Source organism: Tiliqua scincoides, chromosome 4 (genome assembly GCF_035046505.1).
Source record: "Tiliqua scincoides isolate rTilSci1 chromosome 4, rTilSci1.hap2, whole genome shotgun sequence".
NCBI classification, from domain to species: Eukaryota; Metazoa; Chordata; class Lepidosauria; order Squamata; family Scincidae; genus Tiliqua; species Tiliqua scincoides.
Genome location: NC_089824.1, coordinates 49,893,124 through 49,909,480, shown reverse-complemented (window position 1 = coordinate 49,909,480; position 16,357 = coordinate 49,893,124). Strand labels below are relative to the sequence as shown.

The following is a 16,357-nucleotide window of genomic DNA, read 5'->3' as shown; positions in this document are numbered from 1 at the left end:
ACATTAATGACATACGGATGGCATTCTAAGGGACAATGGTATTGTCTATGGTATTTTGAGGTACACAGACCATTTGGTTTATTTTCATAACTTATCAATTCTTGGAAATGAATGTACACATTTCTTAACCCAAAGAAACAAATGAACAATCATGCACTGGCCATGAATGTTATTAGAGTTGGGTAAAGCAATTGCAATAAGTAAAATACCATTTACAAGACAGATTGGGCATATACAATTGGTTACTTAGACACAAAAACAAAAATATTCATTTACTGATAAATACTGAATTTCGTTCTCTTCAAATAACACTGAACAACAAATACAGGTAACATAGATAATAGAATTTTGTCTTTTATAGGAATGGAAGCTCTTACCTCAACTCCGCTAAAATCCTCTCTGTGATGTCCAACAGCTTTTGCTTTTCTTCACACTGTGCATTTAAGTTAGTAATTTCCTTCTGACATTTTTCAATTTTTTCATTGACTTCATCAAGCTGGCTTGAAATGTCTGCATATTTTACCTGAAAATTCACACACACACACACGCACACACACACACGTACGTGAAGTTGGCAAGTCAAGATATCCAGATATTGTGTTTTAAGTGCACAATTACGTGCAACGATGCATGAAATTGCATACCCAAGAAACAGAACCGCTTTCAGAAGTGCAGTTGAAACATTTAGTGCAAGTGGAATAATGCCATTTCAGTAACAGCACAGACTTGTACATCAAAGTTACTGTTCCCAAATGTGTTTCATGAATGGGCTACTAGAACTCCAAAGAAATTTAGAAGTTTTTTTCCACATCCGCCCATTGCCTAACATCCCTTTCTCATTAACATGCACAATCTTTTGAACCAGTGATCAATTTCTTATGTAGCCCATACAGCACATTACTCTTCACAGTACTGATGCCATTAAGTGAATGATGATCTTGTAGTGTAGTGGCTCAGAATATGAGCTATAAACTGAGAAGTTTCTGGTTCAGATCTCACTTCTGCCATGAAAGCACAAAGTGGTCTTTCACAAGCTGCTGTCCCTCAGCCTCAGCCCCACCATCTGCAATACTGAAATTCCTTGCAGGGTTATTGAATAATCTAAAGCAGTGGTTCCCAAACTGTGAATCCGGAATTCACCAGTGGGTCATGACCCAATTTTTAGCGGGTTTCAAAACTAACAAGACAGATTAGGCTATGTGCATCATGGATTAAACAATCTGCTACTTGGGGGGGGGGGCACTGCTGCCCAATCACCATTATAGCTACAGAGGTTTGAGTGATTAGTAAAGTGAAACTTTTTTTTTTTAAGTTGGGTCCTGATGTTAAAAAGTTTGGGAACCACTGATCTAAAGTATTCTCAAAAATGCATTACAAGTATTTTATTATTTATTTATTATTGTAGTGCAGAGTGAGAGAAAACCAAACCCTCACCTTCAGGCAGAAACCTGTGTGAACTAAACCATACCAGGACCACAAATAAAGATCACTACAGGTTCATTACACAGGCCTACAAAATTGAGAGTCAGAAAAGTACTTCCCAAACCTTATGGTGGTTTGATATGAATTTGGGGTGCCGATTCCAAAAATGGCATCCATTTTGCCCTATCACATCTAGTTTTGGAGACACGGCATAGCCTCTTTAGTAAATGGTTCAAGCAGCTTCCTCATGAGGAAGCCTACACCATGGCTTCCTCATGAGGAAGCTGCTTGAACCATTCACTAATGAGGCTATACTATATCTCCAACTATATCTCAAATATACCCAGGAATTGGAGTAACGTTTAAGGAAGCAAAATGTGTGTTGGCCTGTGTTATTAATTATTTTCATGCTGTCTTTATTCAAGCAAAAGTCTTTATGTATGTCACTGGTGCTTTGATGATAGTTAAAGGAAAACTTTTCCCAAACTCATTTTCCTTCTGTGATTACAAAAGAAAAATATAATGTATGAATCTGGGAAAGTATCAGACTGATAGCCTGATGCCAAAATTCAGTATTAGACAATAGGTACTCAGAAGCAAATTTGACACAAACCTCCCCTCCTGGACCAGAAACTACATATATTAAGGGGCTGCACATGTAGCTCCTGGAACTAGATTTGCAAATTACAACACAACATAGGCAGCTGCACTGTTGCATGAAGAGAGACATCCTCCAAGAGAATGAGGGCTAGTCCACTGAGCGCTTTAAAAGATCAGCTCCTTGACTTTGACCCAGAAATGAACTTGTAGGTGGAGATTTTTAAAACAGGTGTTACATAAGTAAAATGGCATGGAAATCACACTGATTTTCTCAAAATAGGTGTAATGCTCTTCTTCACTATATTTGACTGGCTGTTTGATTAATTAAACTAAGCCAAATGAGACTAGGACCATGTGATCTGAATACAATGGATATGGAAATCACATTGTTGACATGGCCAGAACCCTACCTCCTCCCTAATATTCATCCCAAATGAGTCCCTTTAAATCACTTGGAAGAGTCAATAATACATTGTACACAGAGCTCAATGCCCTTTTTATCCCAATACTCTCAGCTACCTGAAAAATCATGAGGAGCTGCTTTTATGTACAAGTTGAATTGGCTGAATCTCTATCAATATATATTGTATATCAAGACACTGCATTTTACTTATATAATTCAGGAGCAATCTCAAATAATCATGGATTTGCCTGGTCCCTAATATGTTTTTGAATGGGATTACTTGGGGAAATTGATGTAAGGATTATGAACATAGCAAGATTTTTAAAAACTGCTTTGGTTAAAATGAAAAGCATTCTTCACTTATCTGTTAAAGTGGTATTGTCTATAAATACTAATTAAAGAAGATAATAATGCACATTTTTACAAAGGCGTATAATTATAAGCACATTTATACAGATGTGGGCACAAAAAATTCCTTTGCTAGCATAGGCAACTTGGAAACTACTATAGTAAACATACACCATAATTTACAAAAAGATGCCATCTGCTGTGCAAAGGTGCAATCAGCAGGCTATTTCTATTATGCTCCAAATCTTTTTCTTCTTTTATTGATTTTCCTCCTTCCTATTCTAAAAACCCCAAAGCAATATGAGGAAATGTGGCAAATGAAGAAACAGAGGGCTTCTCAATGACCCTAATATCAGTTCTGCTTTGTATTTTACCCCATCCCAAGGCTATAGTTGTGATAGGTTAGTTCAAGCAAAAAACAGAAAACATGGCTTAAAGCAAGTCTAGATACATTCATGGCTAGTGAATAGAAATTACAAGTCAATGTTTCAAAGTCTATAATGTAAAAGCAATCTGCTAGTGTTAATATTAATATATTCACCTTTATATCAGCTACTAGATCTTGCAAATATTTCTTACGTGCATCTAGCTCTTGTTTTATTCTTGCCTCCTTTTCATTAAGATCCTGAATCTTCTTATTCAAAAAGGCAATTCTCTGAAACAAAGATAGACAAAGCTAGTAATAAAATCCAACTTGCTGTGTGCAAAATGTACTACATTTTAAATGCCTTTCTTTAAATCTAGACAATTACTTTTACTTTTCTTTAGCATTCCATTTGATTCCATCTGTAGCACGTTACATTAATATAAAAATATTTATTTTAATATGAGACAAACCATTTTAAGTAGAGGAAACAACTGCATTAATCTATACCAGTGGTTCCCAAAGTCCTAATTGGACTGTGGGACAGCAATAAGTCTTTGCAGAAGTGGGGCAACGACAGCAATGAGATCCCCAGGATTGTGCCACTGCAGGGGACAGAACGGGGGTTTTACTTACCTAAATTAGCGCTGGACTCTGGCGGCGGGTGTGAGGAACCCACAGACACCTCCACAAGGGTTCCCAAGCCTCTAAAAAGCTAAAAATTGTGATTGGAAATCACTGTCAGGCTTTCACAGGCTTCCTGTACCCTCCCCCACGGAGGCCAACGCTTGCTTAGGTAAGTAAAAGCCTCCTTCTGTCCCCAGCAGTGGCATGATCCTAGGAATCGCATCACTGTCATCCCCACACCCTGCCCCTTGAGGGGCCAGTGACCAGTGTTTCCCTGGCTGGTGCGTCATGACCCACCAGTTTGGGAACCACTGATTTATTTATTATACACTGCACAAACTGTTTCCTCAAAATTACTTACATAAGCATTGCTAGAATAACACAAAATTAGTGTGTTAAAGAATGGGTGTGCTTTATATACAATTAAATATTATTATAGATCATTTACCCACCTCAAGTCATTCACAACAAGCCTGTGAAATACATTACTATTTTCCTCGTTTTGAAGATCAGAAGTCAAGGTGAAAATATTGTATCTTCCCCAAGGCCACCCAGAAAGTCCATGTCTCAAATGGAACTTAAATCCAGCACTCCTACATTGTCTGATTTATACTGGTTGCACAGAAATTATTAGTGACCAAGGGCGCAATCCTATCCTGCACTGGAACAGGCAAGTCAAGAGGCTTGTGCTGTATCCAGTGCAGGATTGTGGCCACAAGCAGCTCAGTCAGAGGCAAGGGGAAACTTTTCCTCTTATCTCCAGGTAAGGGACACTTGCGCCTATTGGTCCCCTTGGACTTGCACCACCTCTTGAGGTGGTACAAGTCCAGCAAAGCAGCTTGAAGCCGCACCGTTCTCTCCGGGAACGGGAGTTGGGATCCAGCATAACTCCCAGATCGCAGCACCGCCTCCCGCTCCCTGCACACCCACCCACAGGGCCACCCACCTCCTGCCCTCCCTTCGCCTAGGAACGCATCCCTCTTGCCTCCCCCCTGCCTCCCTCCCACCTACCTTTCTTCCTTGTGTCAGCCCAGCCAATTCAGCCTCCGTGTGTTGGCGCATCTTTTTGCACTGACGCGGGTTCCTCCTGAGGAGGTGCATATGTTCCTCAGGGCACGTTTGCAACCCTCCTGGGCTGGTGCAAGGGACTTGCACAGGCCCAAATCTGGGACAGGATTGCGCCCCAAGACTCAAAGATGAACTTCTCAAATGTACTCAGTGGAATTTTTTCTTATTCAAATAGAAAGCCTTTGAGGCACAATAGACCATGTTGCAAATCCAGACTGGTCGGAATCTTGCATGCCATGAACTGGGTGGCCTTTGGCAAGCTACTCCCTCTCTGTCTCAACTCCCCAACTGCAATGTGAGGATCATTAATACTTACCTTGCAGGGTTGTTGTGGGGTTTCCATCAGGATAATGCATGTGAAGTGCTTTATGTGCTCAGAAAGCACTATTAGAAATGTGAAATATTCCAGCATAAACTGCTTCTGAAACGCCTCTTAGTTTTGATAGAGATTTTCCATGTGGCATGGGGGTACTGTTGCTTGAGAAATCCAAGTCCAAAAGCATATGCAGAACTAGCCATTCAGTTCTTTTCAATAAAAATCAATGTGTGTAAAATTATGTCCAATTCCCTGAATCACTTTGATAACGGTAGCGCGCACGTGTGTGTGTGTGTTTACCTCTGTGATCTAGAGCAGCGGTTTTCAAACTGTCAGGGATAGTTTGAGCCACTCTAAGTTCTTGCGGGGGCAGGGGGAGGTGGTGGGAGCAGGGGGAAGGCAGCAGCACGATCCTGGGGATTGCGCCGCTCAGGGGGGCTGCAGGGCCTTGGTTGCACATACCTGAGCCTCCTGCAGCCTCCCAGGGGTGCGGGGAGCCATGTGTGACCTTCTGCAGGGTTTCCCACAGCTTCAGAAGTGAAAGTGGAGCGATTGTGCTCTACTTCTGCTTTAGCGGAGGTGGGGTGCAATCACTCCACTTTCGCTTTCAAAGCTGCGGGGAGCCCTGCAGAAGGTCACACAGGGCTCCCCGCAACCCTGGGAGGCTGCAGAAGACTCAGGTACATGCAGCCAAGCCCCTGCAGCCCCCCTGAGCGGAGCGATCCTGGGGATCACGCTGCTGGCTCCTCCCTGCCTCCTGGCTGCCCCCACCCCTTAAGGGGGCAGAGACCAGGGCCCACGGGCTGGGGCGTCAAGACACCCTGTCTGAAAAACCCTGATCTAGAGGTTTATGAGAAATCTCCACTGTTAGATTCTGTCTGGATACATAAATCATCATTCATTAAGAAAGCATCTTGTTGCAAGATGACTATCATCTTAGACTGAAAGAAATGGGTCTTGTTACCCAAAAAAAGCACTCATAGGAAATGTCCTCTACCCCACTTTTGAATTAAAAGAAAAGACACACAACTGTCATATAAAAGTTTGCTGTGATGCTGCTAGGAAAAAGGGATATTTTCAGAAAACTCGACAGTTCTACTTTATTGCCTAGTGAATAGCGTTGATAATTAAAATATGTGCACTGAATAGTATTCAAAAACTCTGCTTAAGAAACAAGAAAAATGTAGGCTTATAATCCCTCTATCTTTATAGAGATAAAGATACTTTATCTCTTTATCTTTATAAAGATACTTACATGAACTTTGTTTCTAAATTTTTGAGCCAAAGTATATGTACAGCTAAGGACAAAGATATACAATTCATGCCACACCCCCATAAGCCTCTACAAGACTAATGATGTGATCTTTGTCACACTATTTCTACTAAATTTTTTGGGGGGAGGGGGGAAGGGCTGACTGCATTAGTCACTGCCATTAACGTGGTATTTTGAAAATATTATTAGCTCTGTGGCTTTTGCATTTTACCATTATATCTGAAAATCATCTGTAATTTTAAATCTAATTTAAAACCTTCTCAACAAGAGTTGGATTTTAAGGGCTTCACAAGTTGTCTTATCCAGTTTGGACACTTCCAGGGGATCCTGCGATAACCCATTGCAGGGGATCAGGGAGGACATTAGGCATTCCCATGTTGCCTAGTTTCAGCTTACCTTAATGCTTTCTTTTAGGATTTCTTTATTTCTCTCTAGTGCTGTTTGTTGCTCAGTCACCTGTTGTTCAAGCTTTCTCAATTTCTTCAGAATTTTTGCTTCCATCTTCTCATACTCACGTTTTTTTTCTTCTAGTTCTGCGTTTAGTGCTCTAAGCCTTTTCTGTTAATAATATAAACAAAATGCATACTCCAACTTCAGCGACTCCAACTTCAGTGACTGGCTAGCAGAGATAAACATGCCGACCCAACCCTCAGCTCCAGCTCTGAGGAGAAGCAAGAAGTTGGATTCCGAATACATAGGCATGGTTCAGATGTCATGCAGGGTGTCAGGAACAGGGGTGGGGAAAATTTTACTTCTGATCCAGGTTTAGAGGAAGGCAGGTTTTGTTGTGATGTCTAAACCAACCAATCCCAGTTTATTGTAACTAAAATTTGCAAATAAATCAAGTTCTGAATCTGGAATCCCAGTTCTAGGTATTGATTTGCAAAGTAGAATCCTATGAAGAAGAGGGAAATGTACATCCACTATAAATGTTCTCTTTTTCCCAATACGTGTGCAGAATAACCTAACTCACAGTTTCTCAAACTTTGGGTTGGGACCCACTAGGTGGGTCATGAGCCAATTTCAGGTGGGTCCCCATTCATTTCAATATTTGATGTTTAGTATATTAGACTTGATGACAACATGGTATGTGACTGCATTTAGGGAGAGCTGTACTTTTAACAGGCTACAATGTTTATGCCTTTAACAATGATAGTCAATGAGGCTTACTCCTGGGTAAGTGTAGATAGGATTGCAGGTTAACAGCCCAATCTTATCCACACTTTCCTGGGAGACTCCACACTTTCCCCATTGACTCTAATGGAACTTACTTCTGAGTAGATATGCATAGGATTGGGTTGTAAGACCGTTAAAAATTTTCCTGCTTGATGATGTCACTTCTAATCATGACATCACTTCCAGGTTAATGACCACTTCTGGTAGGTTCCAACAGATTATCATTCTAAAAAGTGGATCCTGGGTTAAAAAGTTTGAGAACCACTGACCTAACTCTATTTTAGTTTCTTGCTGGCAAAATAATAATCATTTGGACATGTGTAGAAAAGATACATGTAACATGAATAAGCAGTGTTGGCAACAGTATCCAAGGTTAGGAGATATTGTGTGAAATCCAGATGTAATTCTGAGTGGCCTTTTTTTCCACCCTGCTGAAACCTGGGATCATTGCTTTTTCTGTTTTAAAACCCATTTTTGCCCAGCCCACAGGTGTATACATTTGATCGCTGTTGCATATATGCAAAGTTGAGCAGAAATGCCTTAATCATTAGCCCCGATGGGTTAAAATCATTACCCCGATGGGGTAAAACAGCAGTCGCTGATGTATAAACATGGAAGTATCCATCCCAACACTAAGTTTACTATAGTAAACATGGAAGTATCCATCCCAACACTAAGCTTGAAACCCTACAAAAATTGACGAAGAAAATGCTTCATCCAGGAATGTTGAAGACTGAGCTGCAACTACATATTCAATCACTTTACCTAAGAATGGGAGATTCAGGACTGGTTGATGAGTTCTGATGTCCTTCACATTGATTTATTATAGTTCACTCTTATTATATGACACTCAGAAAGCTCAAAGCATCTTACAAGAGGGTCTCAGACAGTTTCCCATTCAGGCACTACCCACTTAGCTTTAGCAATGTGAAGCATCCGCTAAGCTCAGAACATTGTCAGAGCTTCAGTCATTCCAAAGGCTTCCTAAGGAGTAATGTGCCCATATTATTTTGGTGCTGTATCTTTATGCATTACCCGTTGTTCAATGAATTACCAGTTGTTTATAAAGTATACAAGAGAGATGGTACAAATGCAATTTGAAAATAATACTGGCCCATGTGAGTGGGAACATTTTGAATATGCAAAAGCTAAGTAAAATCTATTGTTCTCCTTACCTGTGTCAACTTCCAAGCAGTTACTTCATCTCGAATTTGTTTTTTCACATTGTCTTCCAAGTTCTATAAGTAAAAAGATACATAAAAATGATGCAATGCATAAGAGCAAACAAAAGCCAAGTATAATCAAATATAAAACAGCAATTCTTATTTCAAAATGTATTTTATAAGTTAGATGGTAGAAAGCTAATAAACTAAAAACAAACTGCCATTATTATTATTTTTTAAAAGTGGCAATTCATTACATCTGAGATCAGTCTCTTTTGCTGGATTGGGTCAACTTGTTGCTAAGATTTTACAGTATGAACATTAAACATTATCACCTCCTGAGTCTGTGCTATAGTGACCAGCCACAAATTCACCTTTCCATACATAGACAATGTCATTAAGGGCGCAATCCTAACCAAATTTCCAGCACTGGCATAGCTGTGCCAGTGGGGCATGTGCTGCATCTTGCAGTTGGGGGGCAGTCACGGAGGGCTTCTCAAGATAAGGCCATATTTGTTCCCTTACCTGGGAGTTGCATGGCCCTTATGTCAGTGCTGGAAAGTTGGTTAGGATTGCAGCCTGACAGCCCAATCTTGAGCTTCTGTGATATGCGGCTGCGGCAGCACCAAAAACAGCTACTGCCGCATCCTGCTCGCCTTGGGCAGGCACGGGCGGCACCTCAAAAGAAGGGAACTTTTGTTCCCTTCCCCTGGGTAAGAGAAGTAGCCCTGCAATGGGGCTACTCAATTCACCACTGGCAAGAGCGTTTGTGTCGGGCGGCGAACCCCACACAAATGTTCAGGATCCAGTGGAGTGGAGCTCCACCAATCATGCCTCCCTCCCTCCCCCGACACGACTCCCTCCGTACTCTCCCCACCTCCCCATCATGCCTCATCCCTGCCCTCTCCCCACCCTCTGCCCACCTCCCCCTTCCCCGGAATGCCTCCTCCCCACCCCCTCCTTCCTCTCCACAGTTCAGCAGTCCATGCGACTGCTGAGTGGCAGAGGCTGGGCTAGCGCAGGCGCTGGCCCAGCGTTAGGCCTCGTCAGCATGCCTTACGGCACATTTGCAACAATGTGCGCCAGCAGTAAGCTGGTGCATCGAGCTCAGGATTGGGCTCTAAATCATCTAAGCCTAGAAACTTTTAGGCTATGTCAGACTTTTAGCCTAAATAATATGACACAATAACATTAAACAGACATACGGACTCCAACACCAACTCCCTATATCAGCAACATTCAACCTATACAATTGTTTCATGTCTTAAATTTCATGTTGAAATTAAAGGAAAAAAGTTGTTTAGCAATAGCCTCATTAATATGAGAGAGGGCAGCCAGCTGACAATCCATCAATCATTCTCTCTCCAGACACTCAGAAGAGCATCACTCCAAGGCAAGCGACCCCTCCCTTCCCCCTGAGCATGTGAAAGAAGGTAATCATTTTGCATTCCTTCCCAGCTCTGGGTGAAGGGAGGGGTTGCTGGCTCAGAGTGAAGCCGTTCTAAGCACCTGGAGAGAGATTGATTGTTGGATTGTCTGCCTAATAACTCTGTCTTACATCACAAAGGTCAGCAATGCTCTTTTTAAATCACCTAGCAAAGTGACATTGTTTTTAAATGGATTTGCTTTAATGCAATTTTTGCCATCCATGTGAGTTCTGGGAATGGAACCCTTGTGAATAAAGAGACTTGATCTGTAATTAAAATATAATAATGGAAGAACCTTGAATCGCATTTTTTCTTTAACAATTGATTGTTCCAAGTCCTCCAGTTTCGATCTGGCTTCCTCATAAGCCAATTCAGCAGAATAAAGATCCTTATTGACTTTCTTTAAATGCTCTTCCAGTCTACGAATATTTTTCTGCAAAACCCGTATCTCTGCCTGATACGCCACTTTTCTTCTTGAGCTGTCAAAACAATTTTTTAAAAAAACTTACAGCATAGCTCTGGTGGTTTACCAAAGGTTAAATCTTTTTGGTGCCTGAGCAAAGAAATATTTAATTTCACTTCACTTACCATATTTTAGGATTTTTAACACACATACATTTGTGATAAACACGTTTACTGTATTCTAGGTACAGAATATTAAATTAAATTAAAAGAATTAACTTGAAAGAATTTAAAGATTACACACACAAGCGCCAGTGTTCTGTATTCGTACCAGCATATTCACCATTTGCTGCAGAGCAATCATATGCATGTCTACTCAAACACTCCATTGTGTTCAACAGGGCTATGAAAGTGTACATAGGACTCCAGCATTACAGAAACACAGCAGTATAATCAGACAGAACACCATTACAGGTGCTCTTCTCTTCACTAGTATGACTAGAAACCTCGCTCGCTTGCTCTCTTAGATTGCTAAATTCAGATCCATTCAAAGTCCATTACATTCAGGCCTATCTAGTTGCTGAATGCAGTACAGCATGCCTCTATCAATGCATTCTGGGATAACCCGGAAGGGGGTATTTTAGGACTAAAAATAGCTCTAAAGCCAGGAAAACAGACCACACAAAGGTAGGAAAAAAGATTTTGGCACATATTTTAATTTTTAAAATAATTTTAATGAGGATTTTATTATCCTGAGGTGATTCCAGAATGGAACCCCTGCATATATAGGTTAGACCTATATAAATATTCTTTGTAATATTATGTCCGCACTGTATGAGGTATAAACATTGCTTCCAATATTACCACATCTCTTATTTACGGTTCGCTTTCATACTGAATGATTTAAGACTCAGAAGCAAGCATTCAGCTAACCAAAGTCCGAGTTCAACTCTATACATACTGAAGTTTTTGCCCATTTCTGTTGCCTTTCCTCAGCAGGAAGGGCCAACCTAGCAATGAGGCTGACTGAAGTGCTCACTTTGAGCAACGAATTTGGGGAGAGTGGCAAACTGCTAAGTGGTGCCCCCACCTCACAAGTACCCAACACCACCCTCCGGCCTCCACCCATGGAACCACTTCAAATTGGCTCTCCAATCATTTTCCTGCTTGCTGAGAGCCAGCGGGAAGAGGAAAGGGGCAGGAAGGAAGTCCTCTGGAGGTTGGAGGGGAAAAAACCAACCACCACTGCCATCTCTTCTCCAACCCAGAAGCTCAGGAAAGTAGCTGGGCGGGCAAGAAGAGGAGGAGCACAGTGATCCAGAGCCCACCGCCTTGCATTTTTACATTCAGCTCCAACCCCTCTTCCTTATTCCTGTTTAAAACAAATAGGAACAGGCAAGCATGTTGGGAACCTTTCCAGCATGCTCCGCTTATCATGTTTATTTCAAACAGGACCACTCGGAGAAAGAAGATGGTGCCAGAGCTAAAGGTATGGATATAGGGCAGGCAGATGGACTCCAGATCAACATGATCTATCACTTCACCTTGTTCCATCTCTTTGCCCACCTCGCCCTTTATCCATCCAGCTGGCAGGTGAGGAGGCAGAAGTGACATTCATATGCCTGAGGTTTTTATTGTGGGGAGTGCTGGCAGAGGCGGTAGATCTGCCCCAATTCACGTGACAGATCTGCTTAGGCTGCTCAACTACCCATCAATGCCGCCTTGTATACTAAGTGAAAAATTTAGGCCAGCAGCATAACAACTGTTGTTCATGACTACTTCAACCCACTGGTGGGATCTCATACTCAGAGCAGTGGTACACACAGGATTCAGTATACGTGGATATTTAGCTGCTGCTGTGAGTGCTAGCAGTGTTCCTCAACATACACTGCCCATGGGCGGCAGTCAACATGAACAGTGCCTGGAACACTGCTGGCATTCCTGAGAATGCCTTGGTGTGAGATCAGGGAAGAACTGAAGACAGAAGAGAGAAGACCAAGAAGAAAAAGTGTGAGTTCAGCATATGGGAGAGAGCGTACAGAAGAAAACAAGGGCATAAAAAGTCAAGCAGCACATGACATTCCTGTAACAGGGCCAGTAGTTGCAGGAGGTGTAGTTTTAATCAAGAAAATGATGGAGGAAGATTAACTCCAGCACCACAGTCCCAATATAAATTGGAGGGTCCCTACAACTATTTGCTAAAATTTAAAGAGACAGGCTCTCCATCTTCTTGCAGAGTTACATCATCGAATCTATAAGATGGAATCTACATACATGGAATCTGTAAGATGCCAGAGAGTGAATGAGAGACCTTTCCTGCTGCAAACAGCAGAGGAAGAGGCTGCAGTGAAGAGGAGGGGGCATAGGAAAATGGCTTGTGTTGGCACATTTGTGTAAGCATTGCTGTGAATGCTAACTAATGAGAACAAGTAAAAAGTGAAGTAGTCCAGGTTAATTTGCTGGAGCTTTGGATTAGAAACCCATCAATTATTAACACCGTTGCACTTACGACTCTCGGAACTTGTGCAAAAATCCTTTATTTTCTTCCCGAAGATATTTGTTTTCATCCTCTATCTCAGATATTTTCTGAAGACAGTTTGAAAGTCTATCATTCAGATCCTGTAGATCAGAGTTCCTGCTGGATTTCTAGGAAAAATTATGGTATATAGTAAAAAATTGCAATTGTTGTAGAACAGGGAATACAAAAATATTTTTATGCATATACTTTTTCAAACTTACTCTACTTCTCATTTCTTCCACTGATTTAGAATATTCCTTCCGTAACTCTCTGTTCTCATTTTCCTGTTCAGCAATTTTCGCAGACAAACGTTTTATCTAAAACATTTTAAAAAATAACTAAATTATTCATTCAGTACTTATTTGCTAAATTACAGCAAAGCTGGAATTTGCAATCTTACACTATAGTAAGAGTCAAACTAGATGTGACCCTAAACACGCAAATTAAATTTCTGTTTTGTTTTTGTTTTAGAAAACAACATGCAGGGGGGACAAAGTGGGTCCATATCTCATCAGGGGTTGAGAGATCCTGCACTGCAATTCATTGGCTTTTGATGGAAGTTTTGTTCATTAAAAATAATGGGCAGGAGAAGCAATCAAGATTGAAACTATACCAACACCCCCCACACTGTGGTTTTGGCGTATTCCATCCCCCACCCCTGCACACTATTTTCTAAAAAAAAAAAAAAAAAGGAAGGAAGGAAAAAAAAAACATTCAAGTTGTGTGTTTCACATGACCCTAAGGATTATTTAGCCATAGTTTATTAAAAACAATTCCATAGTTTGAAAAAAAGAAGTCAAGTAAAATAGTCAATGTGGTTAGCCTTAATATTGTATGTAATAATCTATCATCTCATAGGTAACAGAGAACTGAAAGGTTAAAGAGAGAAGTGACAATTTTTAGGAATCTAGATCAGTGGTTCTCAAACTTTTTAACACTGGGACCCACTGGAAGTGATGTCATTAACATGGAAGTGATGTCATGGCCAGAAGTGACATCATCAAGCAGGAAAAATTTTAATATGACAAAATCAAATCTAATTAAAGTAAGTAAATTAAAGTTTAAAATAAGTTTCAAAATTTACTTAAAATACAGAAGAACTCTCTTAACCCTCCCAAGCAGCAGCTGATCTGCTCATAAAAAAAAAAATTCCCCAAACATCCCAAAGGCTACAATCCTATCCACACTTACCCAGGAGTAAAACTCATTGACTATCATTGTTAAAAGCATATACATAGTAACTAGTTAAAAATACAGATCTGTAACATTTCCCAAATGCAGAAACATACCATGGTAGCAACAAGTCTTGTATATGAAAAATAAAATACACATTGAAAAGAATGGGGATCTGCCTCAAATTGGTTTGTAACCCACCTAGTGGGTCCCAACGCACTGTTTGAGAAACACTGATATAGATGCTTTAGGGCAATGGTTCTCAAACTGTGTGCTCCCCAGCACCACACCACCCCCAGCTTACCTATTGCCATGGAGCCTCATGCAACGTTAAGACGGACTGGGAAAGTGTTCTGAGGCTTTCCCATGGTCTTAAATATGGTCTTAAGATCACGTCAGGAGCCTCACAATGCTTCCGGCACGGTCTAGAGCACTGCATGGACACAGTCTCAGGCATTTTTCTCCCTACCCCCCTCCAGGCCTGGCTCTGGGTCTCCTAGGATCCGGCAATTTGGATCCTGAAAGACCACAGTAAGTTTGGAAATCACTGGTTTAGGGTGATGGATCTTAAAGGTTTTCATGAATGGCAAGAGACACTGCAGAGAAGGTTTGTTCAAGGAAGATAAAGGTAGTCTTTGCAGGCAAGTCTTTGGCATCAAACACAACATAACAAGGTTCTGACACCACATTAATATAATACCAGTTTTCTGCTAAACATTATGTATATGTAGGGCTTCTAAGAAAGATGACTAACAGTCCAATTCCATACACATTTAATCAGAAATAAACTTTATTTAGTTATAATACAGGAGAAATTTACATTAGAAAATATCTCAACCATGATGTACCTGTTGTTTGATCTTCCCAGCGGCTCTAAAGATCTCACAGCTTGTGAGAAGTATAGTAACACCTTACATATAGAGAAAGCATAGCCATTGCTGCCTATTTCATCTAGTCACCATGATGTTTCCCCTTCAATATCTATTTCTCAGAAAGAAATACTGATTTGGGGTCCTAAAAGGGGAATTTGCCACACTTATCTCAGGACCAAAACATATGAGATATCAAATGTGCCATTAAAAGGCATGCCTAAGGTTACAATACTCTGTAAATGTACCACTGAACACAGTGGGACATAGTTCTGAGAAAACAGTCATAGGATTGTGCTGCAAGTCTGTCAATGTATCTTTTTTTAAACAAATGTAAAAGGGCAAGTGAAAAAGGTAAAAAGGAAGAACTTCAAATTACAACCATTTTCAAATATACATGTGTACAGACAACTTCTCTGTATAGAGCACCATAAGACATGCATATAGGGCTACTAACTAGTAAACAGGTTTACAAGTCAATGTTCAAATGCATTATCAATAGGATGGCCTCCATTCTTTGGGATAATTAGGAAAATAATCCTATAGGGAGGCCTGACTTTTCAATCGACAACATGCTAAATATGTATTTTATATGATATCCAGTTTACAGGATTTACTTCCCTGAATATAAATGTTCAAAACTCACTTTGTCATGCCAAGTTATTATGTCAGCCTTTATCTGTGTATCTTTCTTGATTAGTTGTTCAAGAAGTTTTCTGTTTTGTAATATTGCTGCCTCTTTTTCTTTTACCTTGTTACATATATCATTGCATATGTTTTCAGCTTCTCTTAGCTCATTCCTAAGAGGAAAGAGTAAAAAAAATTCATTAATCCAAAAGTATTTAAATTCACCTGAAATTTTATTAATTAGCACACTACAACTATGAAGCTTCACAAAATCATTTGGTTCTAGTCTCAAACTTCATTCCTCTCTCAGCACAGCAAAACAGAAACTGATTTATCAACAGGTAGTCCAACATCAGAGCTATGGAATCTCAGCAACCAGCCAATGAAAAGGAAAGTTCTATACTCAATACTCAAACTGGAGTATTATGTCCAGTTCTGGTCGCCGCATCTCAAAAAAGACATAGTGGAAATGGAAAAGGTGCAAAAGAGAGCGACTAAGATGATTACGGGACTGGGGCACCTTCCTTATGAGGAAAGGCTACGGCGTTTGGGCCTCTTCAGCCTAGAAAAGAGACGCCTGA

The 16,357-nt window shown here is 40.6% G+C and overlaps 1 protein-coding gene across 1 annotated transcript in view; it reads right to left on the bottom strand.

Moving 5' to 3' along the window:
* The window catches only part of CCDC178 (coiled-coil domain containing 178), a 153,079-nt gene that overhangs the window by 124,475 nt on the left and 12,247 nt on the right, over window positions 1–16,357 (bottom strand). Inside the window, exons 8-15 of the mRNA XM_066624422.1 lie at window positions 15,796–15,949; window positions 13,329–13,424; window positions 13,099–13,235; window positions 10,483–10,666; window positions 8,773–8,835; window positions 6,818–6,979; window positions 3,315–3,428; window positions 378–523 (exon numbers count right to left, since the gene is read on the bottom strand). Coding sequence (XP_066480519.1) covers window positions 378–523; window positions 3,315–3,428; window positions 6,818–6,979; window positions 8,773–8,835; window positions 10,483–10,666; window positions 13,099–13,235; window positions 13,329–13,424; window positions 15,796–15,949 — 1,056 coding nt within the window. The remainder of the gene's footprint in view (window positions 1–377; window positions 524–3,314; window positions 3,429–6,817; window positions 6,980–8,772; window positions 8,836–10,482; window positions 10,667–13,098; window positions 13,236–13,328; window positions 13,425–15,795; window positions 15,950–16,357) is intronic.